The sequence below is a fragment of the Hylaeus volcanicus genome, chromosome 3 (assembly GCF_026283585.1).
Source record: "Hylaeus volcanicus isolate JK05 chromosome 3, UHH_iyHylVolc1.0_haploid, whole genome shotgun sequence".
In the NCBI taxonomy this organism is placed as follows: domain Eukaryota; kingdom Metazoa; phylum Arthropoda; class Insecta; order Hymenoptera; family Colletidae; genus Hylaeus; species Hylaeus volcanicus.
In genome coordinates, this window is record NC_071978.1 from 25,244,419 (window position 1) to 25,257,183 (window position 12,765).

General features: G+C 46.9%; 1 protein-coding gene across 6 annotated transcripts in view; it reads left to right on the forward strand.

Annotated features, from left to right (window-relative positions):
- LOC128873853 (nucleolar and coiled-body phosphoprotein 1-like) overlaps nucleotides 1–12,765 on the forward strand; it is a 60,079-nt gene that overhangs the window by 29,678 nt on the left and 17,636 nt on the right. Inside the window, exons 3-8 of one of the 6 annotated variants that reach the window (XM_054117792.1) lie at nucleotides 2,112–2,325; nucleotides 8,643–8,871; nucleotides 9,476–9,626; nucleotides 10,957–11,040; nucleotides 11,773–11,856; nucleotides 12,419–12,454. In XM_054117792.1, coding sequence (XP_053973767.1) covers nucleotides 2,121–2,325; nucleotides 8,643–8,871; nucleotides 9,476–9,626; nucleotides 10,957–11,040; nucleotides 11,773–11,856; nucleotides 12,419–12,454 — 789 coding nt within the window. In that variant the 5' untranslated portion in view covers nucleotides 2,112–2,120. Of the gene's footprint in view, nucleotides 1–1,168; nucleotides 2,326–6,084; nucleotides 6,148–7,923; nucleotides 8,042–8,642; nucleotides 8,872–9,475; nucleotides 9,627–10,956; nucleotides 11,041–11,772; nucleotides 11,857–12,418; nucleotides 12,455–12,765 lie in introns of those variants that run through there. The other 5 variants (XM_054117790.1, XM_054117795.1, XM_054117794.1 and 2 more) reach the window with 5 other exon arrangements.

Consider the following 12,765-nt stretch of genomic DNA (forward strand, 5'->3'; position numbering starts at 1 on the left):
AAGCATCGAAGATACTCTTAAAGGAGTCCAGTGTGACGAATTGTTCCGAGAAGGATTTTACTCGACTCTGCGGGGATACTTTCATTCTTTTTGGACGTGGTTGTTAAGGAAGAACAGATTCAACGGTTTCACGTGGTTTATTCGCAGAACGTTACCGCTATACCATATTCGGCATACCGTAGACACACGAGTGTCGCGAGCAAGAAACGCAGGAGCTCGCGTCGTCGCGCTCTCGCACTTTCAGCGCGCAAATCAAATCATTACCGACTACAATATTATTACGAATGAGGTAATCGTTGGCCAAGGAATTTGATAAACAGAAAAGTGAACAGTTCCAAGGAGGAACATTGATTCTTCGCAACTGGTACGAAGCTCGAATTCCGACGTGGGTTGCGTTTAGCGAAAGTGAGAGACGTTGATACCGAGAGAGGGGTAACGTCGTTCCACCAACGGGACAGCTTATGGCAGCTATGTCAAGGTTGCGGCAATCCCTCGGCTTTATCTAACGAACTTAGCTAGGTTAATGCTAGCACGCGTTGATTGCTCATTCGTCGAGAACGCTTGCATAAAATTGTTGCCGGTACTTTCACCTCGTTCGTTGGTTGCAAACTCTCGAGATCGCTACGGATTTCCATTGATAACGTAAAAATAAAGCTTTTTTCAAAATTTGAGATAAACCTTGGAATGTTGAAGTAGCCCAACGAGAGAGGAGAAAAGTCGAAGCGTGAAAAGTGCCCTCGTCGAGCCCAGATATCCTTTTCCCGGGTAACATTTTCGTTGTTTTCGTTCGTATTCGTCCACGTAAACGCTAGCTCTCCGTTTGATCCGACGCCGACGTATAGAAGGATACGACGAACGAAGCGGTTAAAAAGCAGAGGGGATTTAAAGGGTCCCGTGGCTCGAGATAGGTGTAACGCGAGTCGGTGACGATACCTTAACGAGAACCGGCAGCATTAATTTCGCCATCCCGGCAACCTTGCGCGTCCCGCTGCGCTGCACGCGGAGTCGACGTGGTCGTCAGCTGTGCGAAGGTCAGGGTCGTCCAGCAGCCGAGGGTGCAATCGATGCGCGATACCGCCTCTCTCCAGCACCCCTCTGCTCGCTGCAGTTACCATGGAGACCATCTCCTGACCCATTGCTACAGAACGGAGCCCGTCGAGTCGACAGGAGAGTGGCTGACTGCATCGGGTGACCGTCTCCCGACGAGAACGTGCCGCAGACAAGGAACAGGGACGCGCGGAAGAGACGGAGAGACCCCGTGCGACCGTTTCCGCGACTCCATCACCCTCCGCTCTGTTCCGCTCGAGCAACGGAAAAATTACGCTTTCCTTTATCCGTCTCGGCGCTACGACCTCGACTTCCCAATGGACTTTAATCTCTTCGAGTGAGATCATCCGGGTACTCGAGGTGCTTCTTTTCGACCCTTTGGCGAACATGGCGCGAGTGACCTTGCCCTCCGACGAATGATGGAGAACGGAACTTAGACCAGCGTTCAAGTGTTTCTTGGGATTACCGATGGAGATGCGACCAGCGACCTTGAGCGAGTGAAACTGAGACTAGGAAGCACCATGGAGGATAGAACTTAGCTAATCGGTATCGTTAATTACGCAAGTGATACAACGACGTAGCATACGAAGCAACAACGAATTAATTCTTATTCGCGCAACGAAACATCGAGCACCGTTGTAAGCTGTTTCCCTTGTTTGTCGGCTTAATATCTACGACGTAGGCTCGATTCGAGCAACGAATTCGGTTGTTAAAGTTCCGGGAGGAGAACCGGTCGCGGTCGGTTCGCGCACGCACAAACAGGACAACCAGAGGCATTGTGCAAGGTCGGTATGAACGGAGACTAAGGTCAGCTGACGCGAATCGATATCGCCCAATTGTCTCGACATAGTTCCCGTCGTACGTTTCGCTCGTGATTCGTCGAGTCTCGAGGCGGGAAAAACAGCTCGATCAAACGAGACACGGGATCAGGAAACGGTGACGTTGGAGGCTGAACGATGGAGGGCTGGAAGAGTTGGAAAAGGGCCGAGAATTCCTTTCTCGCGGCATGGTATCAACGCGTCAGAGAATCTTATGTCGCTGCATGGTTCTTCGGGGTGTTTCAGACGAGCAGGATGTCGACGAGCACCGCCACCGGTGGCGGAGGAGGTGGAGGAGGAGTCGGAGGTGCCCTCACGTTGATGGGCTGCGTCAGGGAGGCATCGCCTCCTCCACAGAATCATCATCATCATCATCACCATCAGCACCAGCAGCAGCTGCATCGAAACCTCGGCCTCGCAGAGTTTTCCGCGCAGAGCAGCGTGGATCCGCTTCCAAAAGGTTCGTATACGTCACGTTCGACTACTCGAAATTATCGTTAATATTCGTTCGGATTACGATCTACGCCGTGGATTTGCCATAAATGAATTCACGTGTCTCGACGTTTGTTCTATCCTGCAATTGGCGTGCAGAGTTTAATTAACTCCAGAAGCTGGGGACCATCGTATCCCCTAGAAGTTGGGGACGCATCGCACAGTTAGATTACTCGGTGATTTATGCATTTCTAGCTTCATCGATTCAAAATGTTTTCGAATTAACCCAGGGAATACTTTGATAGACGGCGAGCGTGTCGCGATGGATAGTTTTAATGCCGCGGAAATGTTAAGTAAAATTGCGTGCCGACGGCGACGAGTCTAGACCGTATCGTTAGAGAGCGACGTTTCGCTCGAGGATCGCATTTTCAAGGTCTCAACCGTGGATTACAACGTCGCAAGTAAACGAACCGTGCTATGAAAAACGGATTTACGTAAACGTCGCGCTCCCCACGAATCGCTCGTATACTCCATCGATTCTGCAATTTTCAAGGAATTCCAACCTGTGTATTCCATCGAGATGGGAACACGCGACTCGTTCGTCTACGATCATCCGACGCGGTATTATTTATTTACTCCGTGGACGTTGCCTTTGAAGTTAGCCCGTTTAAATTCCGATGCGAGTATGAAATCGTAATGGCTTTGATAACGGTGATTCGAACGTTTGCTCGGTAAAGGGAAACTGGATATTTTGCGAATTCTCTACTTGCTTCGTCGATCGCGTACTCGGCTGTTTAGAAAATCCCGCTAAAATGTTTGCGGCCCAGACCGAGGAGCTAAGGTGAAAGTTTCCGGTGCGACTCACTTGAAATTCCCGTTCTTCCATGCGACGGGAACGGGAATAATGGACGCGCGGTCGCAGCGAGTTATTAAAGGGTAATCCAGCGGAGTGCCCTTTATTCATTGTCGTCGGAGAAACGTGACTTCGTTGCCGTTATACTCGCGGGACGTTGCGTTTCCGAGAGGGTACAACGACCTCTTTATTTTCATTAGCCTCCGGTAGATTACGAGACTCCGGCCTAGATTAGCTCTCGTAAGTTAATATCTGAATCGGCCGGATGATTAGCAATTAACTCGAGCTGCGCTTTCGAGACGCTGCGGGCTCGCTATGAAAATGGATCGCTGCCCTGTAACCTCGAGCTTCCATGCTCGTGCCGTTTAACCCGAGGACTTTTACGGTCCGATCTAACAAGGGAAGGCTCAGAAGTGATACTCACCGATTGCAACGAAATTTGGTAGAGTGATAGATCTATATTTAAAATAAGCGTAACTGTAATGTTAGCCGCAGATAGCCATTTTTGAGAAAAGTTAGAGTAACACGTTGATCGTCCATATATGGGTGACAGGGATTTTCGCAAAGGTATTTTGAAGATCAGGTGTTAAAGTAAACAAGTCTGGATAGGATTTGTGAATTGTGACGAGGTTGTAAAACTAGATGCTAACGCGACCTCGTTAAGCTTAGCATTGGTGGCAATAGAATACTAATAAGAAAGCATCTCGAGTTGTTAGTAGATACCAGAAAGAAAGGCCTCGAGTTCAAACGGTTAACATTGCTTTTAGACCATATTATAATGCATATACATAATGTATAATCTAAGAACAACATAATTCGTGAAAAGGGAAAAGAATGTTCTCTGCCAATTAGAAGCGATCACGAAGAATCACGAGTCACTGTGAAAAATCATCGTGATTGATAACGAACGTGATTGAATCACGAGTGATTCGAAAGTAGCAGTTCGCGCCATCTCTACTTCTGAGCCTTCCCTGTAAGATTCGTAGTTCGATCGAAAGGTCCATGGGAATATGGGACACTGCGAATTCCTGCGAGTTAGATCAAGTTTGTCACGCATTCGGAATCGATCCGGTTTTGCATTCGATTTTTGGCTGTAGCGAACGGATAGACGTTCATAGATGACCGAATCGATTGGAATGTCATTGGAACGGGACGTAACAGCGCGTAGTTTCGGATTATCCGCTCGACGATCCCAGATCGGAATTAGACAACGCGCTATTACGTAACTGTTAACAAAATTGCCACCGTGGTACTTCACGGGAACGTAGCAACAGATGTTTTGTTGCCTTCGGGCAGGCAGACTAGAACGATTCGCGCGTGACGTTATTTTTCACGCATGACCGATGTCGCCGGTCGCTGATGCATGGAAAGAACGCTCGCGGAGAGTGTCAAGTACATGCGAAAGAATCATTTTTTTTTTTTTTTGAATCTACGATTTATCGACGACACGTTTTTCGACCGCGTCAACGGAGATCTCGAGCTAACATAGAGTTTTTAAACGAAACTCTGGGACGCGAGCACGGATTAGGATGTTCCGACGGAATCTTTTTATCGGACTTAGCGTGCTCGCGATTGTTGTCGGTCCAACGCTTGGGAATCGCGTGGAATTTTGATAAGGAAAGGTGGTACCCACGCGTTGTTGAGCAAGAACACACGGCTATTAACAGAAACGGTGAAACCAGGTCATGGCCAATCTTGGAATGAATGGCCACTCGAATGCGTGTATCGAGTTACCGCTGCGTCGCTACTTATCCATGTATTATTGAATTTTCTCGTCAGCTATCTCGTCGTTTCGCGCGAAATCGAACGCTTTTTGGAGTAATATGTTTAATTTTAATAAAAACTGGATACGTTTTAGTCCTTCGTTGGTATTCGAACGTATCGCCACGAATTTTAAACAATTTCCGAGGTGTTTAAACGTAGCTTGTCATTTTGACAACAATGTTCAAGTCTACGGAGATCGGATTGCAGACTCATGGCATCGTGTTCGGAAATGTTACTCCAAGAAGTGTCTGATTTCGCGTGGAATGACCCTGTCGCGCGGTACCGTTCACCGTCGATGGAGCAAACGAAAACGCATCGTGAAAGCGTGAAAAAAGTACATCTCGAATTGAAATGTCGCGTGTAACAGAAGAGAAACTCGCTGATATTTAACTCGGAAGTTTTCTATGATTAAAGAGAAACGTTGCCGCTCGTGTTTCCAGTATCGACCGTCGCGAAAATCCTGTCGTTCTCTGAACTTCAAAGTTACGGTATAACGCGATACGGAGAGCGAGAGCGATCGTTATTTCACGAAATACGTGGAAGTTGAGCAGATGGTACATCGAGTTGCTAAATATACAGGGTAAGGGACTCGAGACAGTCTGCCTGAATAATTGGTTTACCTTCGACGACAGGCGTAACTGCATCGAACAAGTCTCTTCCGATTGCAACAGCTTCTTTATCTAACCGAATCAATTACCTAACTTTTATTCCAGACGTCTAAAATATCGATAATTTACCGCTTAACCGAGTCCAGTAAGACTCGTTTGAATCAGCATCGTTTATCGCCAAATGCGAATGAGTCGTTCAGGTGCGATGGCCTAGTGTCTCGGATGCTTCGCTCTTTTAACGTAGAGCGACAAATCGGAAACAAGCCACCTCGATCTTTTCTATTTTAAATGGCAGGACATAGCGTTTCTTACGAATGTTCCCGACATCTTTCTCCTCCTATTGTCTAGAATAGCGAAAATATCATCGCTGTTTGCGGCGAGACTCCCCGTGATCGACATTTCTCGCGAGATTGAGCGCGCAATTATCAGTCTCGGTAGATTTTTCACATTTAAGGAGTTTTAAAGCGGCGATAGAGTTATCGCGTTACAGCTGTGTAATCTTATCGTCATCTTTTCTGCGTTATCGAACCGTCAACTTCGTCAGTTCCATGCTGTACACGGAATTTACGAATGTACGCGATGGATTCAGGCCGATACACCCTACAGTATTTCCAGGATTACTACGGTAATATTGATATATCATCTACATGTATCGTCCTTCTCGCTCATATGTTTTGTTTTATATCTGTAAGTTGCAACGCGAAGTGTATCGTTATATTAACACGTTCACTGCCAGACTGATACTCTTGAACATTTCTACCGCGATTTAATTTTGTTTGCAGACTTTCGGAAACATTTATTTTGGTATTTAGTTTTGTAACTTCGTCAAAATTTTAGGATTTCATTTAAATTCATTTTCTCTGACACTTAACTTTCAGAATTAATAGTTTTCGTTTCTCAGCGAAACGCACTGTCACCCATATGTGAGTGACGCGACGATCAACGTGTTAAAAATCTTGAAAGTGTTTAAAATTAAAATGCTAGAACAACGTTTCGCGAGTAATCTCACTGGATAGTAATTTCACTGGAAAGGCTTTTCGCAAAGAAACTCCGATAAAATCTCGCCCGTCGATGTCTTTTGCCTCGTAGTGGTATCATCTTCGTTACAAGAAAAAACTTGCGGCTGAAAGGAAAATACGTGACTCCTCGACGCAGAGAACGTAAAGTGGATCGGTCTAGAACAAAAAAGAAAAAGTAACCCTTTGCCGAAACTATAGCCTCGAAGAACAGACTATCGAGCCTTTCTCGCGCGTTTCGCGCCTCCAATCGTGCCTAAGGACGAACGGAGGGTGTCGTTCTACCCTCTGAATCGCTCTCTTCATTTTTGCCCTCCATTCTTCGTACCTTTTCGACGATTGAAAGCGTCGAGGTGCTTTGCGCCGGTGCGGCCCTCTCGTTCTTCGGATTTTTCCTTTCACCTTGGACTGCTTTGTTGGCCACCCTTTCTTCCGATACGCCGCAATTAAAAGGCATCCGTGCGTTAACGAGTGCTACGTCGGTCTCGAGGGTTCGCGTTATTTGCTTATCCCGCAGCCCTTGTGTCTCCCGTCTTCCGATAACGCGGCATTGTTGTTTTCCGCGGTGCACCAACCTCGCGGAAAAAATCGCTGTTTCGCGCAGTGGCGAATTTAAGCTTACCGGGACCTGACATCAATTACACTTCTGCTCGGTGATTTCTGGTATCATTCGATAACTTTTCTAAGTTTTCTTTGAGTTGTAACTCGTTGAAAGAATCTATTTATTCCAAAGTAATTGTCCCTACAAACAGAGGCCCGACTCGATTAGTTTCATAGTACATGGTACATTCACGGTCTGTCTAAAAAGAAACCGAACTTTTGCTATAAAAATAAAAAAGTTTAGTAAAGTTTTTACACGCACGTTTATTTAGTCAAAATAATCTCCCTCTGCGTCAATACAGCGCGTAGACCGCGTAATTAACATTTCGAAGGACCTTTGGAGCTCCTGTTTTGGTAGCCCGTTTAGTACGGCGGATATTGCTATGATGTGTCCCTTTCATTGGAATCGGCATTGTTACCTTGGATCATTCAACCTCATATATCTAGAGGGAGATTATTTTGAGTAAATAAACGCGTGTGTGAAAACTTTACTTGTACTTTTTTCTTTTTATAATCAAAAGTTCGGTTTCTTTTTAGACAGACCGTGTACAGCCCTTCTTGTTGAGACGCGTTTGCGCGCAGCAGACGATGATGCTTTTCTGGCGTGTGTCCTCGCGGCGGTAGTCCGATCCTGAGCGTCGAGGATGAAATTGCTACGACGGGAAGTGGGTCATCGGAGGGAACTGAAAAATCGTTCTCCCGCGTGGAAATCCGATTTTCCTCGGCCGAGCGTCAAAATTGTTCCGAGGCCGTCGCAAACTGGGACATTCGGGAAAAGAAGTTTCGTTTCAGCGTGACTTATCGCGATGATAATACGCGACAATCGTATAGCTTTCCAGCGAAGATTATCCGCAGGACAGATACCAATCCACGAGCCTGCGATCGATAGATTCCCGTTTCATGGTAAAACTACAAGTGCGCGCACTTAACCATTATCTCGTCAGCCCTTTCCGCTAATTGTTACGAAAGCCTTTTACGGTTCGGTTTATCGTGCACTGTCTGCTCGCAACAAACACAGGTGGAGCAACCAGAAATACAATAAAGACTTTATTTCCCGTCTTAAAAACTAAATGCTGGTGCAACGATATCGAGGTAGAGAAAATACGAAACGAAAGTCGAGAGATCAATTTCTTAACGAATTTTCAACTGGCAGAAACAATTCCGATTTCACTTCCTAGCGATATATCGAGTTTGCAGGGGCCCGATGCCGTTGGCGTCGAATCCGTTCGAGCCGAGTACAATCATCGCGCCAATGAGCGCGTTACGCAATTCGAAGAGAAAGTCACGCGAGATCGGTCGGTTTAATTGTTTACGAGTCGGTACCATGGTGTTGTTTATTACAGCTTCATCGGTGAGAAAACTCTAACAATAAACGTTGTTACAAAACGTAAGATTAGTCATGCGACTTTGGCCTTTGATAAAGAGTAGATCGTATTGAGAAATACTAATCTGAATCGAATGCGTTGCTCGTCTAACGAAGGATCTTGATTGTTGGCGTTCGCAGAGCCGAAAAAGCGGCGCTTTCATCCCCTCCGCGGCCTAAGAAAGATCTTTCGACGAAAGAGTCGAGGCGCTGCGGACTCTAGGATAGTTTCCAATCATGTCGACAAGGACACGGAGATTACGCGGCTGCCACGAGAGGACATTACCGACAGACATCCCGCGGGACGTCCCGAGGAAGGACGCAGCCGGAGCGCCAGCGAGCTGCTCACAGACTCCTGCGACAGGGAAAGGTGAGTTACACCCTGATTTACCTCGTTTGCCGGCGTTTGGTACGATTGAATCGCGCAAAGAAATGTTCCAGTTCATGGAATATAAATTGTGCGTATCGCGACTCCTCTCGAACACTCGAATAACTCTATATCAGAATCAAGTACTCGAGCATCCGAATGGTAGTCCGAGACCTGTTTATTCGATTCGGATAACTGGCAAGAAATATCGTTGGACTACTCGGTTAAACGAGCCATTCGATTGGTTCGTTCTTACTTGGACTTTGGTCTTCCGTCCAGTTTGACAGCTTCGCAGACACGACACGACGCCGACGGGTCGCGATGGCTCGCGCGCGAACGTTGCTCGATACCTGGCTGACCTACTGTCCTTTATTTTTGTAATTCGATTGCAATCATCCGCGAATAAGTCAGTCAGTCGTTTCGCGCCAGATTAATTCCCTCTACCTCGGACACGATCGATCCGTCGAGTCTCTGTTTCATAACCGATACGTTAGCTACGAGCAGCTGCGATTCGTTGCTTGCCGTCGGAAGTAGGCATAACCCTGAACGAATTAATAAACGAACACGTTCCGCCGCGGATAACGTTTTCTTTGTGTTTATTTTTCAGCGTATTCCTTAGGAGGCCGGGCATGGAGGAATCCTTCGTAAAGCTGCGCGGAGGATCTGGAAAATTGTCCGTGTCGCACGACAGCGTTTTCCCGGGGGAGGTACCCCACACTCGGCCTCTCTCGTCGCTGGCCAGCCTAACCACCCTCGAGGTTGGTATCTTCTTTATTTACGAGCTACCGTATCCACGAACTGGCCAGATTCCTCCGGGACGTCGTAGACGTCCGACGAAATTTTTCAAACTCGTACGAAAACCTCTCGGGTCACGAACAGCGCTTAGGTTACAAATTTCGATCGCGTTCGTCGAAATTATACCGAATCGAAGGTTGTCTCGGTTACGTTGAACTCGCGATCGGTTCGGTTAAACCGGAACCGATAACTAGAACGAAAGTAACACTCCTCGTCGCATGTATCAATGGCAAGTCGAGAATCCGAGCGAGCCCTAAACTCGATTCACGGTGATCGATGCGATTCGCATGACACCAGCGAGGAATGATAAACAGAGGCGCGACGGAGGCGATTATTCTCATTATCCAATGAACGTAATGTCGACCGAGGCATTCTAAGCACGCGTGAATCGAGTTAAGGCGGTTACACGTGTCCAGGATCGGCTCGTGACTCGTCTTCCAATTTCCTCGCCGCGCGGTCTCGCGTTGACCAACGCCTCGTTCTCTTCCATCATCGACGATGAAGCCTCGGTGTTCCTCGTAGTCTAATTAAACGAGGCGTCAATTTTCTCGGTTTAATTTCCGCGAACGAGCGCGATGAATCGTTTCATCGGGTATATACTCGTTCTATTCCCTGGCTCCTATTTTCTTCTCGGATCGCTGAACGGAGGTGCGAGACTTGGCGAACAAACGATCCATGCTCGCGGCGATCCGTTGATCGGTGAAGATTCCACGGGAACGATTTATAACGCGTCGACTGTCCGCTTTGTTCGCTAATTGTCGTCGCGTGCTCGCTGTTATGCAAATACGAGGCTCGCTCTCCCGCCGAGGCAAGTTTTTACGGACTTCTTTTTCGAACGAACAACCGCGATCCTCGACCAAACAGACTTCGCGCGATAAATGCTGCATCTTTCGTTACGTTCTGTAATATTCGCTCTTTGTACCACAGCCGGTTTGTTCCGGATGAATAAATCAAAACGACGATCGATAGTCGAGCTTGTGAATGCAATAAAGAAGACACATTGACCAATCTCGGTCTTAACGTTTACCAACTTTTACGAAAATTAAATTTCGTTATCTGTGTCCATAGCAACTTAATCTGTATCTCGTTTGAAAGCGAAGGAGTCGTTGTTATATCTCGCTAACAAACGAAGAAACGATCAACAGGTCCTTTCTATTCGCGGTCCGAGGGGGGAAAAGTTGCTTCGCGTTCCGTTCTGATACTCGAGGAAAGTCGCGAATTGTTTTCACGTTCGCGGAAAATCACGTGACACTTGGCGGTCGTGATCGTTCCATTTCTTCCTTCATTTTCCAGCGAAGGCAGACGAGAAAGAGCAACGAGATCGAGCACATGGGGTACAATCGACACGTTGTTCAGAGCCACAGGATATCTCTTCGGGTAACCTTTTAGAGTATCTTAAAGCCACGCTCGCGTTGAACTCGCTCCAGGCTCGTCTCCCGGCCGTCTTTCACAAGCGATTCGTGTGTTTAAACAAACGAGTTGCAGGAACACAATCGCGCTTCGAGTGCTCCTGGCAACGGAGCAACCAAACTATTATAACTTGGACGACTAGTTTACCTGTTCGTTACGAAATTATCGGTTCGATACGCAAGTTCGTACCGTTTCGGCTTGAACGGAATTTCTATCATTTCTCGCCATTAGATTGAAAGGAAAAATCACCAAGAGCGATATTACAGAGGAGATAACTTGGAGGGAAATTGTATCGAAAATAAAACTGTGTGGAATCGATCGGATACTTTACTTTGAAATACTCGGAACTCTTACCGCGACGCGGATCTCGCACTCTGCGAACCTAAGCGGAGCTTAACGAAGCAGGCGCGACAGTCGACGAGCGCGCGAAATTTTTCGCTCGGTAATTTCATCGCTGTCCCGCGTTTACCGGCGGGAACGCGCGTAGTACGGTGGCCAAAAAAGAAGAACGAGGAGAGAGAATTCCGTAAGAGCTGTTTGAAATGGAAACGCACGGCTTGGATGCGAATTTTTTCCAACTACCGTTTTAATAGTGCCGAGACGAAGCTGAAATCTAGAACACGGGGTTTTACAGAAACGATAATTACGGGTAGCATTGTGGATAATTGCCGAGCGTACACGCGGTTCGTTCGTTTGCAGGTGCTCGAGCAAATAAAGACGGTCATAGAGAACCGGAACCAGCAAGCCGCGGCGACCTCGTCGAATACAACGACCACCGTACACGTAAGTATCGAGACGAGTCACTCTATTTTTTTTTTATTATCTATACTTGACCGTTTCTCGCACCTCCGATTTTTTCAAGCAGTTAGTTTCACGTCAATTTATAACGGCTGCGATTAAACTTAAACCGTCGCGTGCGCGTACCCCCTAGACGTTGGGTACGTTTCTTAGAGATTAGATCTTCGGCTCTAAAAAAAAAAGTGGAGTAGGGACGGAGAACCTTTGCTCGAGCATCGACCTCTTCCCGGCGAGACGCCAGTCCAATTTTTCGTGAGGCTTTTATCTCGATATAAAAGTGAGACCGAAAAGAAAGTCGTCGCGGCGAAAGATAAAAACGGGACAGATTTTAATAACGTCTTCGATTCGTATCTTTAATTAAAACAGGGGGCTTGATGTTTGTATCCATTTACATCGGATCTTCCGCGTACGTTAATCGTTTCTTGGATATTTAAATGTCCATGATTCGTTTGGAGAGGTGAATAATCGAGCTAGCGATAGATTCAACGCCCCCACCCGTTGCACTACTTAATTATATCTGATGTCACGCTTCGTTTTTGCGTTTCAGGCTGTCGGTGAACGTTATCAGCAGGAAACCGCCGAGGTAAGATAGCACGGGGTACGCTTTTCATTTCGAGTCTCGGTGTGGTCGTGCTGCGGTCCGCGATTCGAGCGATTAGTCGCACTCGCGGCGCGCACTTGTCGAGTCGTTCCATATTCTCCCGGTTCCTTGATTCGCGCGAACGGTATCGTTCACGGACGATCGATTGTGTCGAAATAGCTCTCGAATTTTAGTTATCGATCTTTCTCTTCTTCTCTAATCGATGGGAAGAGTAATCTTTGCGGTGAATTAATTTTTCATTACTCGGACGTGAAGTACATATGTGAACATTGATAGAAGAAGTGAAATATGTT